General features: G+C 35.8%; 3 protein-coding genes and 1 pseudogene across 12 annotated transcripts; 3 read left to right on the top strand and 1 right to left on the bottom strand.

Moving 5' to 3' along the window:
• The first annotated feature begins 206 nt into the window (after positions 1–206).
• On the top strand, positions 207–5,112 carry LOC105278987 (actin-related protein 2). Of its 6 annotated transcripts, none has more exons than XM_011338455.2 (10): positions 207–391; positions 467–589; positions 698–808; positions 1,674–1,691; positions 2,221–2,238; positions 2,887–2,966; positions 3,047–3,182; positions 3,249–3,608; positions 3,775–4,053; positions 4,136–5,112. In XM_011338455.2, the coding sequence occupies exons 2-10, from the start codon at positions 542–544 to the stop codon at positions 4,304–4,306; spliced, it is 1,221 nt and encodes a 406-aa protein (XP_011336757.1). In that variant the 5' UTR covers positions 207–391; positions 467–541; the 3' UTR covers positions 4,307–5,112. The 6 variants fall into 6 exon arrangements, with proteins under 6 accessions (XP_011336757.1, XP_011336756.1, XP_019887068.1 ...); XM_011338454.2 differs by having other exon boundaries at positions 460–589; XM_020031509.1 differs by having other exon boundaries at positions 207–589.
• A 1,424-nt stretch (positions 5,113–6,536) lies between these two features.
• Positions 6,537–11,423, bottom strand: LOC105278988 (collagen type IV alpha-3-binding protein). Its single transcript, XM_011338458.3, has 8 exons — positions 10,833–11,423; positions 10,596–10,715; positions 10,117–10,354; positions 9,593–9,876; positions 7,883–8,053; positions 7,277–7,708; positions 7,064–7,196; positions 6,537–6,929 (listed from the first exon to the last, which is right to left on the bottom strand). Exons 1-8 carry the CDS (start codon positions 11,103–11,105, stop codon positions 6,802–6,804), a joined length of 1,779 nt encoding a protein of 592 aa, XP_011336760.1. The 5' UTR covers positions 11,106–11,423; the 3' UTR covers positions 6,537–6,801.
• An 805-nt stretch (positions 11,424–12,228) lies between these two features.
• Positions 12,229–14,849, top strand: LOC105278989. 5 transcript variants are annotated; one of them, XM_020031512.2, is made up of 6 exons: positions 12,229–12,608; positions 12,815–12,924; positions 13,126–13,282; positions 13,372–13,501; positions 13,648–13,968; positions 14,560–14,849. In XM_020031512.2, the coding sequence occupies exons 2-6, from the start codon at positions 12,815–12,817 to the stop codon at positions 14,598–14,600; spliced, it is 759 nt and encodes a 252-aa protein (XP_019887071.1). In that variant the 5' UTR covers positions 12,229–12,608; the 3' UTR covers positions 14,601–14,849. The 5 variants fall into 5 exon arrangements, with proteins under 5 accessions (XP_019887071.1, XP_011336764.1, XP_011336763.1 ...); XM_011338462.3 differs by lacking the exon at positions 14,560–14,849 and having other exon boundaries at positions 12,230–12,498; positions 13,648–14,214; XM_011338461.2 differs by lacking the exon at positions 14,560–14,849 and having other exon boundaries at positions 12,230–12,608; positions 13,648–14,214.
• Positions 14,850–14,865: 16 nt separating this feature from the next.
• Positions 14,866–16,037, top strand: LOC113562236 (annotated as a pseudogene).
• The last annotated feature ends 3,095 nt before the right edge of the window (positions 16,038–19,132 follow it).

Below are 19,132 nucleotides of genomic sequence, written 5' to 3'. Positions count from 1 at the left end.
TGCCTTCAAAAAATTCAGATAATAATACGATGGTCGATTAGATCAGCTTTCTTTTATAATTGACAATACGATAGTTTTTCAAAACACCGAAGCAAATAGATTGGAGATTAAATAATAAATAGTTAAAAAATAATAAATAGTTATTAAATGGTCTCTTTCTTATTTCGCGCATGCGCATTCCGCTTTGGTAGCGCCAACATTAAAGTTGCCGATACGCAGTCGCAGTATTGTATGTACCGTGGCTCGGATTCCCTCACTTTCTGTTCATCGTGTGTGTCGGATAAATTCGTATTCGACGATTCGAATCTTTTTTTTTCAATTTCGCAGCATACTTCAATTTCACTCGATGCAGAACGTGCTCGATGCAAATTCCAGACTGTGATACGAAATGGTAATCGTTGCACGAATTATATCTGGTGCTTTAGTGTCGTATACCGGTAACGCCCTAATCATCCGCAGGTATTAGTCATTTAATGTAACTGATATGAGAATAATCTAAGAAATATCGAGAAGTATCATTAAGACAACAAGTACAATCGAGATGGACAGCAAAGGAAGGAAAATTATCGTCTGCGACAACGGCACCGGGGTAAGGGATGCGGCATCGTCATAATTTTTTTGCACCAAGAGAAAGATATCAAATCAGTGACAGTTTACGTATTCAGACATACACCAATGCAGCTTTTAATTATTGCAGTTTGTCAAATGTGGGTATGCTGGTGCAAACTTTCCGGCTCACATATTTCCGTCTATAGTTGGACGACCTATAATCAGAGCTGTCAATAAGATCGGTGACATCGATGTGAAGGTACGTTTCTCATCATGGTTTACATTGTAGTTGCCCAAGAGAGAGAGAGAGAGAGAGTGAGTGAGTTTACGCATAAAAGCTTTAAATGGAATATATAGAATTATATTTTGTCTGAAAAAACTAGTAAATACTATACAAATTGATCAAGTACTCTTCCTTTACCGAAACATAAATGTTTCTTCATTGATACGTTATTCTTTGAAGTGTTTTACTTCTTAAGAATTAACGTGTCTGTCTCATATCGCTCATTTGCTGCTACAATGACACAACTCAAAAGTTGCTCTTATTGAGTCATTAGTACAGGGAGAAAGCTTGCTAAATATGCTTTTCTTTCCTAAGAAGAACATCATATTTTTACTTATGTCATATTTTAAAAGCTATTTTTAACAAGAATGTCATAAGTCTAAAGAGGAGTTGTTTTTGGATTACAGGAGAATTCATAGTAGCGATTAAATCCATTATAATAGTTTTTTCTTTCTACTAAGTTACATTACTTTATTCAATGCCAATCATGCCAATACGGTATTTAAAAATTCTCATACAAAGTTATAATGATTTAAAGCTTTAAATCGCATCTCCTGAAAAATCACAAGTTTTGTCATTGTTGCAGCAAGTGAGCGATATAGATAACGCAAAGCTGTAAAGTAATTCTCTCAGTCTGATCAGTACTTAAAACATCTAATTGATAAAATTTATAATTACTGAGAAATGCAGATCTAAAAATATAAGAATTTCTTTGAACCTTTTATTATGTATGAATTACATAATTTTCCATGAGCTTTTTAAATTGCCTGAGAGTATAATTTAGTGAGAGTTATATATTTAAGCTAAGATTATTAATAAGTATAATTATAATTATTTTCAGCAAGAGTATTGCGTTCGTGTAAGTCTGTTGTATAATATATACATCGTGTGTTTCCCTCTGTCCCGATTGCTTAAATCAGATTGAAAATAATCGATGCGTTTATCTACTGATGTGTATAAATATAAAACAGTTTGAGAGATACTAATGATACTAACAAATCCCAAAGAGGAATATATATTTGAAATGTAAGATGAACATTATCATTCTTATGACATGTAATTGTTGGATAGATTTGTTTTTCAGCTGTTTTTTTTTCTTTTTTTGGTATTGTGTATATCTGTATTGTCACTAAAAAAAAGGAGTTTTACCTAAAAGACAAATTCACTTATTATGCCATGTTGTTTTTTTCTCGCAAAAACTGTTGAAAAATTTTTTTTGTTAATGTATTATCTTGACTGCTTTAATGAAATAGTGCGCCTTCACTAATTACATATTCATAATATCTCGTGTATCTGCAATTTGTACTTGTGTGGATATATTTATTATGTACCAAATTCTGCCTATAATTATCTAATATATATTTCTATGCTTACATTTGCCCTCGCAGGATGTGCTTAACATGCCTGTAAGTTTATTGTATTTTCTTTGGATGCTACATACATACGAACGAACATTACCGTCACTATTTTAGAGAAGCTTCTTTGGATCGCAAATTTGGAAATAGCCTGTTTAATATAATTCAGCAAACTTTACACACACACACAAACACACATACACAAAGTATTTTAATATACAGTTTTAATTTAATGTACAGTCCAAGGTTAATTTAACGTGCAATACTTATCAGACGTGAAATTTTTAATTTGAGTCTCAGAAAAGTAATGTACTATATTATAATTACTACCATTTGTAAAACACACATACACATACATTATATCTTATACAAATAACGTTAAATATAAAATCTCTTTTACAAATGTTTTTGAAGTTGTCGCTACATTTGATCAAATAAAACTTTGACGGTCGTGAGCCAAAGAATTGAATGTTTTGAATTTTAATTGAATTTTTCTTGAATTATACTTGATGAAACTAGATTTGTTAGATAATATTCGGATATTTGACTCTACTCGGTATTATTTAGTTAGTTTAGATATGTGTCTAGTAAGTTGAAAATAATAGAGAAAGTTAAAGAAACATATATATACGTTTAACGTAAAAGAAACATATTTATTAACACGTGCAGGCTTTTGATAGTTATATGTTTATGCCGCAGGATTTAATGGTCGGCGATGAAGCGAGTAAACTTCGTTCTATGTTAGAAATAAGTTATCCCATGCAAAATGGAATTGTTAGGTAGGTATATCGATCCCAGATAATTATGTCTGATTTATGATGATATTATGCCGTGTTAATGCTCGATTAACACTCGACAGAAATTGGGACGACATGTGCCACGTGTGGGATTATACGTTTGGCAAAGAGAAAATGAATATTAATCCTAGAGAATGCAAAATTCTGTTAACTGAACCACCGATGAATCCTATCACGAACAGGGAGAAAATGATCGAGGTAACGTCTCATGTTAGAGTAACGCGAAAATAGTTGAACGGGAGTTGGTGACGAAATGGATTTCAGGTGATGTTCGAAAAGTACGGTTTCGCTGGGACGTACATCGCTATCCAGGCAGTGCTAACGTTATACGCTCAAGGATTGATCAGCGGCGTTGTCGTGGACTCCGGTGACGGTGTCACGCACATTTGCCCCGTGTTCGAGGAATATGCCCTGTCACACTTGACCAGACGGCTGGACATAGCCGGGCGCGATATTACGATGTATCTGATTAAGTTACTGCTGCTGCGCGGTTACGCTTTCAATCATTCGGCGGACTTTGAGACGGTCCGGATGTTGAAGGAAAAATTATGTTACATCGGTTACAATATAGAGACCGAGGAAAAGCTAGCTCTTGAAACCACTGTGCTGGTAGAATCTTATACCGTAAGTGGAGCGACACGCATTATGCGTTGTACGTGAAACAACATTGTCGTTACAGATTCACATGAAGGCGCATTGTTATTTGTATATAGGATATGTATCTAATCACGTGTATTCTAAGTCTGCTCTAAGAAAATGAAGGCATAGAAATTATCGTAAATACTTGCAGCTCCCGGATGGGCGTGTGATAAAAGTAGGTGGTGAAAGATTCGCGGCACCGGAAGCTCTCTTCCAGCCGCACTTGATCAATGTCGAGGCGCAGGGAATAGCCGAGCTGGTCTTTAGCACGATTCAAGCTGCCGATATCGATATCAGAAGCGAGCTCTACAAGCATATTGTCTTGAGTGGAGGTAGTACGATGTATCCGGGGCTTCCATCGAGGCTTGAACGAGAGATCAAGCAGCTTTACCTTCAGAGAGTACTAAAGAATGATACTACCAAATTGAATGTAAGTTGTATGAGACAATTAGTAATACTGGATGCATCATACATACTCGTGCTTTGTACTTCATCCGCACAATCTTTTACAGAAATTTAAAATAAAAATTGAAGACTCACCTCGACGTAAGGACATGGTTTTCATGGGTGGTGCCGTGTTAGCGGAAATAACAAAGGACCGAGATTCCGTGTGGATAACGCGGGAAGAATACGAGGAGAAAGGTCTCAGTGTATTAAAAAAATTAGGCTCCTATGAATCATAAAGGAAATTATTATAGTGTAGATTATTTTCAACAAATTTTCAATCAAGGGCAATCAAGTGTTTTTTATACCTGGAAAATACCGTTCTTGAAAATTAATCTTGCTCGAGTAATTTTACAAAAATGACTCGTTATACATTTGTGAAGAACGAAAAACTTGAAAAAAACTTACCAAGTGTTTCTTTTCTTTATACGAAATACGTGATGTGCATTTTTTGATTAAACGCGAATAGTAATATAATTTCAAGTACATTAAAAAATTACTTAAAAAATTTTACACACACATATACACAGGGTGTCTCAGAACTGATGATACAACCGAGAAGGGAGTGATTCTACATGAAAAAATAAGTCGAATAACATTTTTTTATATAAGGCTTCGTTTTCGAGAAAAACGACTTTCTATATTTTCAACCTATTTTTTCATATAGAATCACCCACTTTCCGATTGCATCGTCAGTTCCAAGACACCCTGTATATATACCAAGCACCATCAATCCAATAAAATATTAGGATCATTAAAAATTCATTTGATCGGATGATGTATGTCTCTGATTTGTATTCCATTTACATATTTCGTCAATCAGATGATGAAACGACATGTTGCATTTTTTATCTGTATTTATATTTTATAGCTCTTAGATAGTCAATGTATCGATAAATTTTTACTTTTGTGCACGATGATTACACACAGATTTAAAACGCTCGTTTCTCCTTTCTTATCTGTTGAAATCTCCTTTATAGAAAGTGTATAAAGTATTATATAAATATAATTGAGATCATAAAAACGATCTTATGTCCAGTATAAAGCCTTATTTGTCTCTTCATTATGGTCATATGCGACAAATCGAATAATTCAGGTGACTTTATATTTAACAATATTTCGTACTGCCATATATTATAAAGTTACAAATGTTACAAGAATTAATTCGTAATATAAAAATAGATAAATGCATTATTACTGTTAATTGTAATGTTTAAAATTGAATGGTTAGATAATATATCGAGTGTAAAGGTTTTGCAACTTGCAACTTTTTCTGTTTGCAACACTGTTACAGACAGTGATATAGAAAAATCAATTTGGACAATATTTTATTTCATATGAACGTCATTTCACAAAATATTGATTTTATTTACGGTATGCTTTGGATACGATTTTCCATATTTTACATTTGTGCGTAAATGATCACTTATTTGTGTCAAACAAATTTGTAAGTTTTAAATTTTATCCATTATTATTAATTATATTTTATTAATTACCATTATTATTTTATATAATTTATAAGAAATTTTAAAATGCACTGCGCACTTTGAAGCATATTCTTTTGCATAGTCTTTTGCGAAGCACATTGTACAGATGAAAAAAAGCCAATTTTTTTCACAATTACTTTTTCTACACTTGTATAATGTCATTATTATTCTATAAGGAAAAATAATTTGTTTCCCTCAAAATAATCGTAAAGATCGACTTGTATATTACTCAAGATTTAACGGCGTTTCATTATCAAAGTTACATTTTCTATGAATTAACAAACTTTTTGTTACTATTCATGAAATAATACATTTTATATATAGATATACATGCAAAATAATTTGTGTATAAAAAAAATTTTATACACATTGTACATATATAATTTTTTAGACCTTTTAAAACGTTCAACCGATAGAAATAAATTTTGTTTTACACAAAGAAATATTTGTCATTCTTAAAGCCCATAAACAATTAAAAACAGCTATTCTTTAGAGAGAGAGAGAGAGAGAGATTCAAGATCGTACAAACACTAAAGAAAAGTTTAGAGATTTTTAATATTTTGTAATAAATCTACAACAGTCTTTATATTACGGTTTTCCATGTGACCCTTATATCGCATAGCCATATACATACTTCCACGTACAAATAACGATGAATATTGGATCGGTATCGTACAATTCAAGCGTGTGTTTAATTATATTTACACAACGACTCATTTCAATTTAATATGAACACCACATGTGAATAAAGCGGGACTAACATAGCGGTGTAAATAGTAGGCGCGAATGAAATAATATCCTGTATATATGTACGTGTGCACGATTTCTGTATGAGACTGTCATTGGAAAAGGAAATGATATTTTAATATATAAACAGTGTCGTAGTCACGCGTGCTTCATTGTATGACAAAATTGCTTCTATTTTTCTGTTCAAGTGCGTATGCACTTGGAAAGGTGAGATACGATTGCCATACATTCACTTGTACTGCAAATAGCTTTTAATACAACCACTCGTCCGCTCGATTTGCGACGATACAATTGCGCGATGCAACGATCTTAAGCAGATAAAAAAGAAAAGGTAATATAGAAAACACAGTGTCTCGTTTACGTCGTTTTACAATTCTTACAGAGTATGTAACAATACAAATTGTTATCTTTACAATAATAATCTTAATAAAGACACTTCAAGATAATGAGTAAGGAAAATTGGATGGAAAACATTCAAGTTTCTTTTTTATTAATCGCGTTCAGAATGTGATCGGCTTAGTTTTGCATTGATCGATACAAAAATTAGTGAAACGCTTGAGGAACTTTGGATACTCCCTCTTGTAAACGGCCCGCAAAACGGCCGCCGGGGCCCACCCACCCGGATTTACTGAAATTGAAATTCCAGACTTTATTTTCATTCAGAAGCCATGATATATAATATATTTTATGTATTATATATTATATAAAAATATTATATATAATATTTTTTATAATTAAGAAAAATAAACAATCAATACTTGCCAACTGAACAGTATGTAATTTTACATGTAATATTCTCCCTTTTGATTTCCTCCTCGTCCTTTGGAGGATCGATAAACGTTTGGCATACGAGACAAACCGTCAAGTAAACTCTCACGCACTTACCCGTGTTTGCCTGCAACGGTAACTTCATTTAGCAATCGAAACTATAAGAAACGGAAAAGTTTTTGCGTTCCATGCGTTATGCGTTATTACCGGATAATCGGGATGTTCGGTGCTGTGGTTACAAACTATCCACAGATCCTGAGCATCGTGATCTTGATCGTCCGAAACGCGGCGCATGTGCGACCAGAATAGTGCATCTCGTTGACTCGCCGGCCAGATGCGTTTGTGCGTTTGTAGGAATAACAGCGTGTCCTTCGAGATATTCTCAACGACCGTCATGTCCTCTAGAGTAGCTTCCCAACCACTCCTGTATTCGGGGCTGAAGAATATCTCGCAAACCTCATGACCAGTCACGCCTTTTACGACGTGACAGGCTTTCAGAGGATCCACGACTAGTCCGTCGGCTTCCTCTTCTCGTCGGTACATTCGCATATCACCGTCCTCGGCAAATAATTGCCAACTACCTGCTCCGCCTACGCCCAGTCGAGCGTAATGTAATTGTTCCATTGTAATCTTCTCTATCTGTAAATTCATAGTAATGTAAATAGTGGGAGATGATCAAGATAGGCGACGGTAATGAGAGGAACAAATATAATTAATGAGTGATATTGCACGGTAGGAACAAAGAGACTAACGTTGCCTTACAGGAGAGATAAGGCATCATTTAATGTATATTTGAGCTTTGAAAATAATTACCTCAGGCCAAAGCCTATGTGTAGAAGCTGTGGTGGTGGTAGGGGAAGTCAAAATCGAAACAGATTTTTGTTTCAAACGGTCTCTTAATTGATTTTCTTCCTCGATTTTGTCCAAACCGGTTTCAACAGCATCGTAAAATTCCTCGTCGCAAAGAGCACTGTGCGGACCTTCCTTAAAGACAAAATTTGCTCGGTTATTGACAATAAATTGGCACTGTATTACGTAATCTCGATTGCGTATTTATCTTTTTTCTCCCAACTTGCGATCAATTTATTTGATGTATTTTCTTCTACTTTTATCTCTGTTGCACGGAATAGATAGAACTAAACTTACGCTATAAAATTTTATCTTCATGTTACACGTGATATTCGATAAAAATTGGGACACTATACAGATATTTCTATAACGAGTAAACGTCTATATAGTCTGTATTGCTTGGCGATCTGATGGACACTAAGCAGATGAAACTTCTAGAATGATGACCTACTTCATAATTGCGAAAGATATTCGAAACCAGAAAAACATATTTCACTCACTTTCTAATGTATGTGGACACATCTATTGATACAAAAAAGGCCTTAAAAGGAAACTTATTATATTAAATTTCCTTTAAATTTATTATATAAAAAATAGAAAGAAATGCTAACCACCATTGCTCTAGTTTAATATAAAACATTTTGGAATTCCTTATCATGAAAATGTGCACAGGAAGAATCTTAAAAATTGATGAGTATAATGTACACTCTAGATGTAAGATATTGTTATTGTTGAAGCAGTCTCTCTCTATTTATGTGTGCTACATTTTATATATTTTATATAGTTTATGTAAAATATAAACTACATGTATACAGGGTGTCTCAAGGATCCCGTGCCACCCGTTAATGACGTGTAGTTTGGACTTAGCTGAATAGAAAAGTCTTATGTCATTTTGCGATTTTCGCAATATTAACGGAGTTATTAATTAATGAATATAAATGAATGAGGGCGGTGCGTGCAGTGAGATAGGTTGGTAGGAAGGCCGCGCGCTCTTTGACAGACCGCGGAGACCGCGAGCTGGGCGGGCGGCGCACGGTGAGGGAGAATGGGTATCTTAGATACTAACAATAACAAGAGCGCCCAGCTCGCGGTCTCCGCGGGCTCAAAGAGCGCGCGGCCTACCGACCTATCTCGCTGCACCGCCCTCATTCATTTATATTCATTAATTAATAACTCCCTTAATATTGCGAAAATCGCAAAATGACATAGGACTTTTCTATTCAGCTAAGTCCAAACTACACGTCATTAATGGGTGGCACAGGGTCATTGAGACACCCTGTATATGTTTCCATATATATAAAATCGAATTTATCATTTTGATACAAAGCGTCTTTGCATACGAGATAGCCGTTTCTCTGTGTATGCTCTATACTTTTCTTTGTAGTAAAAGCTATCAGAATAGCTGACAATTATGTAAAATATTCGCTCCAGAAGCATTATGTAACGTAGAACGGACAAGCGACTTGAGTGGACACACGAATACTTGAATATCAGTGATTGGAAATGACGTAGTCGTCACTCCTACGTCATAATATTTATATTTTATAATTTATATATATATATATATATAATATTTTTCTATGAATGTAGTTTCATTTCTGGAACATCTGCCTGATTCGTCATTACGACACGTATTGGAAAAAATAAAACGTAACTATGGAAAAAAGAATCAACCTCATAGTCAGGACCTCCATGGATGACAACCCTGGGTCTCGGGGAGCCGTTGTGATGCATGGCAACTTGATCTTTCAGAGCTTTATAAAGTTCCTGCAGTTTCCGTTTCTTTTCAACCTCCTTCTCCCATCTACGGCGCCATGCATCTTCTCGTTGTATCATCAATTCGACGCAATGTTGTAAGGTCGCCAATACCCCCTCACTGGTGGCTTTGAACGTTATCGCTTCTCCTTTAAAATCCACTGATTGTTCGGCTGGGTTAAACATCGTCTCAGCTTTCTTCTCTACAGTTTGGAGCAAAATATCATAAAGCTTTCAGTACAGATACAAGATTTGCCAAGTATTTGGAAATCTCACAAATGTGAGATTCACAAAGGATTAATTTAGTAAAGTAGATTAGAACACAATTACTCATTAATCTTAAGAGACTAGATTGTAATTTATCAAGTTAGCAGCACTTCATTTAGAAAAAAAACAAAGAATTAATATCAAGAAAATTAATATTAATATCAAAACACTTTTACCTTTTTTGGAAGTATTCTTAGCATTTTCTGCACAGTTATCGAAATATTTCTGTAGGGTGTCGATCTGTTTGATCAGTATGTCTCTGAAGGTCTCAATCTCAGCCAATTTTTCTTTTAATCCTCTAACACCGCGCTTAGTAAAACTACCAGCGCTCGTTGTCGATTGTGTATTCGATACAAGCGAAATGGCACTGCCATGTCGTTTGAGGCTGTTTTCGCTCCCGTAACCAGACTCGGACTAGTTTTAACAAATATAATTGTCACTAACAGTCACACGATCGCAGCTACATCTCATCAATTTCAATTGATGTAAATATATAACAGAAATAGATTTGTAAAATATTTTATAAAAATGTAGAATTTAAAAGAAAATGGAATCTAGTAGTAGTAGATTTAGACTGTGAATAAAGTTTATAGCATATTATTGAAATGTAAAATTGCTGATTTCGAATCGTATTATATATATTTAAAGTGATTACCTTGTAAGACTTTAAAACGTCTACCCACCGCTGCTTCTCCTCTGGATTGCTTGCTCTTAGATACCAGACTAGGCAATCGTTTACAGACACATCAAATCTACATTCGTCAAATTGATGTGCCTAATGGAACAGATAATTCAAGTAGAAATTTATCAACTCGGTCGTTGCACACCGTGTGCGTTATGTGTGTGTTATTGCCAATAGCAAAACAAACTTATCGCGTATACAACTTCTTACCTTGATATTTGCTTTGTACAGGCTAATCGAGCCACGACATCCAAATCCGCTGTCCTGCTCAGATTTGTAATAAGATAAAGTACCATCTTTGAGTACAATAAATCTAGTTTGCCAGCCATGTATGTAATTTGTCCATTTGGATAGTGTACCCTGAAGTTCCGGAACTATGATCCCGTCCGAGTCCTCGTCATCGCCGTCGATCTCGGCGTCTACAATGCACTCGCCCTCCTCGTTACCGAGACCGCGTAGTGTCTCTGCCACTTCGTCAGCCATTCTTATCAATCTCAATTATTACAGAACGTCGCACAATTCGTGTTTCTCTGGCATACGCTTCTTGACATTGCCAGAAAGGGATTGGGGTTAAATCACTGCGCGATCACGTCAAGCAACAACTTCGCTTTTCTTACGAGGGCACGGGCGAAACTCTCGAACGACCACAGCGATTATCACGGCGAGGAAAACCGTCTCAAAACATCATTGCTGACAATTGCCGTACATAACCTGCGTGCAAGTTGCCTCTTATCACGTAAACGACGGGACATCAGTCAAGAGGAAGTGACAAAATACAAATGTATACAGTATATGTATCATATATAACAGGAGCTCTCAACTTAATTGATGTCGCGCGCGCATTCGAGACTGGAAAAAAATTGGAGGGCCATGTTTGAAAAGAAGTCCGAGCGAGAATAAAGGACGGAGAGTCATATGTTTTTAATCATTTGAGACCATTTGATTTACCTTATTTAAATAAAATCAATATATTTGTAACTATCTAAATTGTAATATTTTTCATTTTTCATTTTTTTCTGATATTTAATAAATTGTCGCGTGGAAATAGCTCTGTGGGCACACGGTTGAGAATCCCTGATATATATTATTACGCCGCGCGTTGAGAAAAAGCGACGGGGCGGGGAATAACGTCAAGTCCCTATCGCACGACTTTAATCGTACTCTCTTCTGCTCCCTGCCCGTTCGTACTACACTTTGTATTGAAATTTAGATATTTATGTGTCGTGTCTTTTTCAGATACAACAAGCAATTCTAAGAAACAATAATGAATATTGTCCACACTAAAGTTGAACAAATTGGAGCCCTAAACACAGCAGTGAGGGCGCTTACAGATATATTCGCATGATTGGTGAATACCATAGACATAGTAAGAATAGACCGAGCGTGTTCTCAACTTAGCAGTGAATCACAGGTAGAAAAAGAGAGAAAGCAGGCGAAGGATTGCTCCTCCCTCTCTAAGGAAAGAAGAGTGGGGGTAAGAGCGGAGAGTGGGGAAGACGCGAACAGAGAGAGAGAGATCCTCCACCTACTTTCCGTCCTTTTCTAGCTGTGCTTCACGTTTTGCGTTTCACGCTCAGTCTATTCTTACTATGTCTATGGTGAATACTCACCGGGAAGATGGCGGCGCGTATAGAAAACTAGAAAGAAATTCTGCACGATTTTCATCCGTTGAAAATTTCTGATCGAAAATCAAACAAAATTGAGAAATACATGCAAAGAATAACGAAAGGGAGCCTCAAAAGCATGGACGTAGGAATATATGAACGGAACGCAAGATGTACTTCTGGGCGAGGGTCCGAGGGGTATCGAGTTTGGGATGTGAAGGGAAATCCTATGGCGGCCATCTTAGTTGTTCAAGTTATAGCATATATATAATGTACATACGATATATATAGACAGATCTATTTTCACGCCGTACGACGTGATTTTGAATTGTGTATTTTGATGCGTTTTATAAGATCGTAATTTGGAGGTTATACTCTACCGGTGATTATTATCAATACGTGTCTTTGGCCGGTATTCATAGTCGGATCTTATATTTAAGACCGTCTTAAGTGTATCTTCAGATACTCCGTAGCCAATGAAATGATCTATACATCTGCAGATAAATTTAAGACGGTCTTAAATATAAGATCCGACTATGAATACCGGCCTTTATTATATGTGTTGTTTTTTATATTTTTCAAAAAAAGATGCCTGATTGTTATGCAAACGATTGCAAAAGTAGGAGAACCGACAAACGAAAAAATAAGATGCAATTGGAATGGGAACATTCCCACGACAAAAAAATTTCATTTCACAGGTATGTTTGAATATTATAGATTATTGTGCATTCGAGTTATATGTGGTATATTTTAGTATAAAGAGAGTTCGGCATCGTCTTGAAATTTCAAAATTATTTTTAAATTTTATTATTTAGTGTCAAATAAAACATAATATCACACAGCAGTGTCTCTTGATATTGTTATTGATGATATTTGAAAACTTAATTTAATAATTATAGAATACCACAAGAGCGTCAAAAGTCGCTTGATGCAATGAAATTATGTGATAATGATATACCAAAAAATGCGTCTTTGTGTTCATTACATTTTAAGGAAAGTGATTTGGATAGAACATCGCTCGCTTGTACCAGACTCAGATTTGGTGCTGTCCCACTTGTACGTACAAATAGAATTAACTATACAATATATATTATCTTATGTATTTTGTAACTTGTAAGAAGATGTATTTTCACATATTTTTATAGATAAATTTAAGTATGATAAATAACGAGTCTCCTACGAAACGTCAAAAAATGTTAGATGAATGCTTAACAGAAGAAGTAGAAAATCTTGATTCCATAAGAACGCCAAACATACATGATGATGCAGAAAACGGTAAGTTAATACGTTTTAATAGTTGAACTTTCAAAACAGAATACTGTTTTGTGATAGTGAAATAAATAATAATGTTATTAACTATTATAATTATAACTATTATACATATTTGCAAAGAATGATAATTCTTGAGGTACAATGTATAGATATGTGTGAAGCAGTTGCTCAGCTCAGCTCAGCTCAGCTAACAGATCCTCAGCACAGCAGTTTTAGTACACCACGTAGCTCTAAAGTTAGTCAGAAAGAAATTACTGTTTCTCCAAGACTATCGGAAAATACGCCACGGAAACAATTCTTGAGGACTGCGCTAAAAAATACAAGACTACAATTGGGAAAGAAAATAAAAGTTCTGCAACAAAAACAACGAAGGACTATGAAGCGCGTTGCGCGGTTAAAAGATATATTGACATCATTAAAGAATAACAATCTTCTTCACAGGGAACAGTTAGACATCTTAAAATCCTTGGGTAATTTTAATCAACAATTATTAAAACGTCAAGTCAACAAGTTTAATAACATTCCAATACCTAGAAAGTATACAACAGGATTAAGGGCATTTGCTTTAACCTTACATTTTTATTCACCACGAGCGTATGCATTCGTCCGGAAAAAAATTTAATACTTTACCCCATCCGAAAACAATTTGCAAATGGTACAAATCAGTTAATGGTGAACCTGGTTTTAATAAAGAAGCATTACAATCTATCAAGAAACGTCCTGAACTAGTCAATTATCCCCTTTTCGGTGCTCTTATTTTCGATGAAATGGCTATAAGACAGCACGAATATGATGATGAAAAGTATAGTGGATACATTGATTTAGGACCTGATATTAATTGCGATTATGGTACAATAGCAAAAGAAGCACTAATGTTTCTTGTAAATTCCCATTGGATATTTCTTAATTGCCGGTGCAAAAATCTAATTTGGTTTGACAAGCATTAATAGTACTGCATGAACATAAAATAAATATTATTATCTGTAACTTTTGACGGAACTCCGGCTAATTTAAGTATGTGTACACTTCTAGGATGTAATTTAAATACTAAATTTTTGCAGACGTAAGTATTTCTGTCATCCAACAACAAATGAAAAAGTAACGGTGTTTCTGGACCCGTGTCATTCTCTGAAACTACTACGCAATTATCTTGGAGAGCACAAATCAATAATTGATGATAACAATGATATCATCCAATGGGAATATTTCTCACAGCTTCATGACATACAAGTTAAGGAAGGTTTGCACTTGGGTAATAAATTAAGGCCGGTATTCATAGTCGGATCTTATATTTAAGACCGTCTTAAGTTTATCTGCAGATGTTGTATAGATCATTTCATTGGCTACGGAGTATCTGAAGATACACTTAAGACGGCTTAAATATAAGATCCGACTATGAATACCGGCCTAAGAGTACAACATATACAATATAACAAACAAAAAATGAAAGTAAAACTCGCGGTACAAGTCTTCAGTGCTTCCGTAGGTGATGCATTAGATATTTGTAAAAGTGATTTACAGTTTCCTGCATGTGCAGAATCAGCTGCAACGATAAGATTCATACGAATAAATGATCTCTTTGATACTTTAAATTCGATGAGCATGAAACAAATGGGATTTAAAAAACCATTGCACAAACACGCATTAAGAGAAGGCTACACTTATCTTTCACAATTGCGAAATACAAAGGATAATCAATTGTTGATGTACTCTAAAAGTAAAGCAGTACTCGGTTTCATGATATGTATAAAAAGCTTAACAATACTTTACGACGATATATAGTTATTAAACGAGACTTGCTCCAGTATATACCATGTTATAAAATCAGTCAGGATCATATCGAATTGTTATTTAACTCTATACGATCTCATGGAGGTTGTAATAATAATCCGACAGCTCGGCAATTTAAAGCTGCTTATAAGAAAATTCTTATTCATACCGATATCGCAGAGACAGCAACGGGTAATTGCATTCCACTAGAAACAGTTTCAATATTACATGTTTCTGCCAATTCAGAAGCTATAATAAATTGATCAACTCCAAAATCGCGTGTACTCGATGATAGCTATCATGAAGATAAAGACAAAGATGAAGACTTGTTTCCTTTGTCCGATATAGTAACGCTCTCCGAATTTGCAACGCGAGTTGTAGCTTATATTGCAGGTTTTGTTGTCTGACATTTAGAAAAAGTTTTGCATTGTGAAACTTGTATTGAAGCTCTTACTGGCAAAGAAACGCATATCGAGTGTTCTTTGATTAATATAAAAAATCGAGGAGGCTTAACATTGCCTTCACATGATGTAATTGTAGTTTGTAAGAAAGCGGAAATGGTACTTCGTTTGACTTTACGCGAAAGTTACTGTTATGTATAAATTATACTGTTACATGTAAGAGTTTATAAAATTTATTTTTTGTTAATGTTGCATTTTCATATGCAAAGGTTTATAAACCCTTCTTTTTAATGTAATTATAATATACTTATAATTCTGTTAGAATATTCTAAAATAAACATTGCTGAATTAGTGGTTCGACATTGTAATTTGTGTTTTGTATACTTTATTTTAACAATAATACTACATTAGTTTAATAATATTATATCACATTTAGTTTAATATTGTATATATTGGACTATAAAAGAGAGAAGTTGAAGTGAAAGAAGGGAAGAGAGTAGAGGCGGTAAGAGAAGTGTTGGAAAGGATAGGGGCGAAAGGAGAGATGGTAGAGTGCAGAAGGATAGGAGGAGATAAAGGAAAAGGAAGGGAAACAATTCTAGTAAAATTAAGTAACGAAGAGCAAAAAAGAGAGGTGATGTTAATGAAGAAAAATCTAAGAGGGAGAGAGAAGAGAGGATAATGGATGATTGGACTTGGAAAGAGAGAAGAATGAGATGGAAGTTGGAGGAAATAGCGAGGGAAGAGAGTGTGGATAGGATATGGGAAAATTAAAATAGATGAGAAGTGGTGGAAATGGGATGAGAAAGAGGAAGTATTGAGAGATGAGAGAGGGAGATTCAGATTAGGAATTAAGGGGGAAGGGGAGGACAAAGACAAGGAAGTAAGACTGAAGATATAAGAATAGAAGGGGGGGAATTTATGGGAGAGAGGAGAGGAAGGGAGAAGGGGAAGAAGGATGGAAGGTGGCCTTTTGGAATGTGGCGGGGTTGTTTAACAAGGATAAGGAATTTTGGAAAAGTTTAGAAGAATGGGACGTGATGATATTATCAGAGACGTGGGCAGATGAAAAAGGGTGGCAAAAAAGTAAAAGATGTTTACCTAGTGGATATATATATGGGAAGCGCAGTTAGCTAAGAGAAAAAATAAGAAGGGAAGAGCAATGGGAGGGATGGTTATGGGAGTAAGAAAAGAATTGATAGAAAGAGGGTTGAAGGTGGAGAAAGACAAGGAAGGGATAATGATGGGAAGAATAAGTTGTGACAATGAGAAATGGAGAGTAGTGGGAGTTACGTAAAAGAGAACATAGAAGAAGCTTAGAGGGAATAGAAGAGTGGAGGGAAGGGATAAAAACTATAATTGGAGGAGACTTTAATGCAAGGACGGGTAAAGAGGGAGGGAAGATTACAGGAATAGAAGAGGAGGAAGGAGACAGAAGGAATTCGAAGGATGGGAAAATAAATAAGGAAGGGAGAGCGTTGATTAGTTTTATGGAGGAAAGAGGATGGAGCATATTTAATGGAAATTGTAAGGGAGATGAAGTTGGAGAATATACATTTACGGGAGGGAGAGGGTGTACTGTAATCGATTATGTAATGGGAGATAGTGAAGTCAGAGAAAGAATAGCGAAGATGAAGATAGGGGATAAGGTAGACTCAGAGTATCAGCCGATAGAGGTTATGATAAAAGGAACAGGGATGAAGAGAAGGGGAGAGAGAGGTTTGGAAAAATGTTGGAGAGGAGTATGGAATGAGAAGGGAAGAAGGGAATTTAAGGAATGTATAGGTACAATAGAGATGAGAGAGAGGGAGATAGAGAAGATTGGAGAGAGATGGAAGAGAGGTTCAAGGAGGCGATGGAAACTGCAGAGAGGAAGATAGGAGGGAGAAGGAAAAAGAGTGATCAATGGTGGGACGAAGAATGTAAGAAGAAAAAGAGAGAGGTAAGAAGAGAGTTAAGATTGTGGAGGAAAGAGAAAGGAAATGAGGAGAAATATAGAGAAAGGAAGAGGGAATACAAACAATTAATTGAGGAAAAGAAGAAGGAATTAAGTGATAAGTGGGAGAAAAAGGCAGTGGAGGTGAGGGGAGAGAAAGAGGTATGGGAGATAATAAACAAGGATAGGAAAAAGAGGAAGAGAGTGAACGATGGAATAATTATGGAGGAGTGGAAAGAACACTTTGTGAGATTATTAGGAGGAGTAGAAGGAAGAGTGGTTAGGGGGATGGAGGGTACAGGAGATGAGGAGGAGGAGATAAGTAGAAAGGAAGTAACAGAGGTTTTGCAGAAATTGAAAGAAGGTAAGGCAGTAGGAGAAGATGGAATTCCAAATGAAGCATGGAAATATGGGGGGGAGGAAGTAGAGAATTGGGTATGGAAAGGAAAAGGATGGCCGGACGGATGGAATGAAGAGGTGATTGTGCCTATTATGAAAAAAGGGGAAGGGAAGATAGTGGAGGAGTATAGAGGAGTGACGTTGATGACAACAATCTATAAGATATATGTGATGGTTTTAGCGAACAGGATGATGAAAGAGCTAGAAGAAAAGAATGTTTTAGCGAGGAATCAAATGGGATTTAAAAAAGGTTTAGGTACAATGGATAGTATATATATTATAAAATAAATAGACAACTGAGTAAGAAGGGAGGAAAATTAAGCGAGAACGGAATCGTAAGAGGCACTGCTGGTCCCACCGTCGCCGCACCGACGTTGCGTAGAACGCCACGTCGCCGGCAAGACGGTTTGCGGGGATGGTAGGAGGGGTTGCCGGAGCCTTGTTTATAGACTTGAAGGCGGCATTTGATATGGGTAGATAGAGAGGTATTAATAAACGCGATGAAGAGAAAGGGAATTAGGGAGGGGTTAGTAAGTAGAGTAGAAGAAATAATCAGGGAAGCGAAGAGTAAGGTGAGGGTGGGAGGGGAAGTGGAAGATAGTTTTTGGACGGCGAGAGGGGTAAGACAAGGGTGTCCATTAAGTTCGATACTATTTAATATATTGATGGCAGACTTGGAAGAGGAAATGGGGAAAGTGAAATGGGGAGGAGTAAAAATAGGGGAAGAAAGAATATATTCATTGGCGTATGCTGATGATGTGGTTTTGTTGTCAGAGGAGGAAGAGGGGATGAAAAGTATGTTAGTGAGAATGGAGGGATATTTAGAGAGGAAGAAACTAGAATTAAATGTGGAGAAAACGAAAATAATGAGATTCAGGAAAGGAGGGGGAAGGATGGGGAAGAAGGATTGGAGATGGAAGGGGAATAGATTGGAGGAAATGAAGGCTTTTAGATATTTAGGCTATAAATTGCAAAGAAATGGAGGACGGGAAGAACATGTGAAAGATAGGATGAGAAGAGCGGCGATAGTTATGGGGCAGGTTTGGAGAATAGGTAAGAGAAGGTTTGGGAAGGATTGGGAAAGAAGGATTTGGCTGTTTGATAAGTTAGTATAGACGGTGTTGGGAT

Source organism: Ooceraea biroi, chromosome 7 (genome assembly GCF_003672135.1).
Source record: "Ooceraea biroi isolate clonal line C1 chromosome 7, Obir_v5.4, whole genome shotgun sequence".
In the NCBI taxonomy this organism is placed as follows: domain Eukaryota; kingdom Metazoa; phylum Arthropoda; class Insecta; order Hymenoptera; family Formicidae; genus Ooceraea; species Ooceraea biroi.
This window is presented reverse-complemented; position numbering and strand designations above follow the sequence as displayed.

What these genes read in the sequence shown, in the direction of transcription:
- LOC105278987 (XM_011338455.2), top strand. Translation starts at nt 542, where the DNA reads ATGGACAGCAAAGGAAGGAAAATTATCGTCTGCGACAACGGCACCGGG. An exon ending in ATGCAAAATGGAATTGTTAG is followed by an intron (nt 2,967 to 3,046) that starts GTAGGTATATCG and finishes AACACTCGACAG; the next exon opens with AAATTGGGACGACATGTGCC. An exon ending in ACAGGGAGAAAATGATCGAG is followed by an intron (nt 3,183 to 3,248) that starts GTAACGTCTCAT and finishes AATGGATTTCAG; the next exon opens with GTGATGTTCGAAAAGTACGG.
- LOC105278988 (XM_011338458.3), bottom strand. Translation starts at nt 11,105, where the DNA reads ATGGCTGACGAAGTGGCAGAGACACTACGCGGTCTCGGTAACGAGGAG. An exon ending in TAAGAATACTTCCAAAAAAG is followed by an intron (nt 9,877 to 10,116) that starts GTAAAAGTGTTT and finishes TCCAAACTGTAG; the next exon opens with AGAAGAAAGCTGAGACGATG. An exon ending in AATTACATACTGTTCAGTTG is followed by an intron (nt 6,930 to 7,063) that starts GCAAGTATTGAT and finishes TTTCAATTTCAG; the next exon opens with TAAATCCGGGTGGGTGGGCC.
- LOC105278989 (XM_011338462.3), top strand. Translation starts at nt 12,815, where the DNA reads ATGCCTGATTGTTATGCAAACGATTGCAAAAGTAGGAGAACCGACAAA. An exon ending in AAAAAAATTTCATTTCACAG is followed by an intron (nt 12,925 to 13,125) that starts GTATGTTTGAAT and finishes TAATAATTATAG; the next exon opens with AATACCACAAGAGCGTCAAA. An exon ending in GATTTGGTGCTGTCCCACTT is followed by an intron (nt 13,283 to 13,371) that starts GTACGTACAAAT and finishes ATATTTTTATAG; the next exon opens with ATAAATTTAAGTATGATAAA.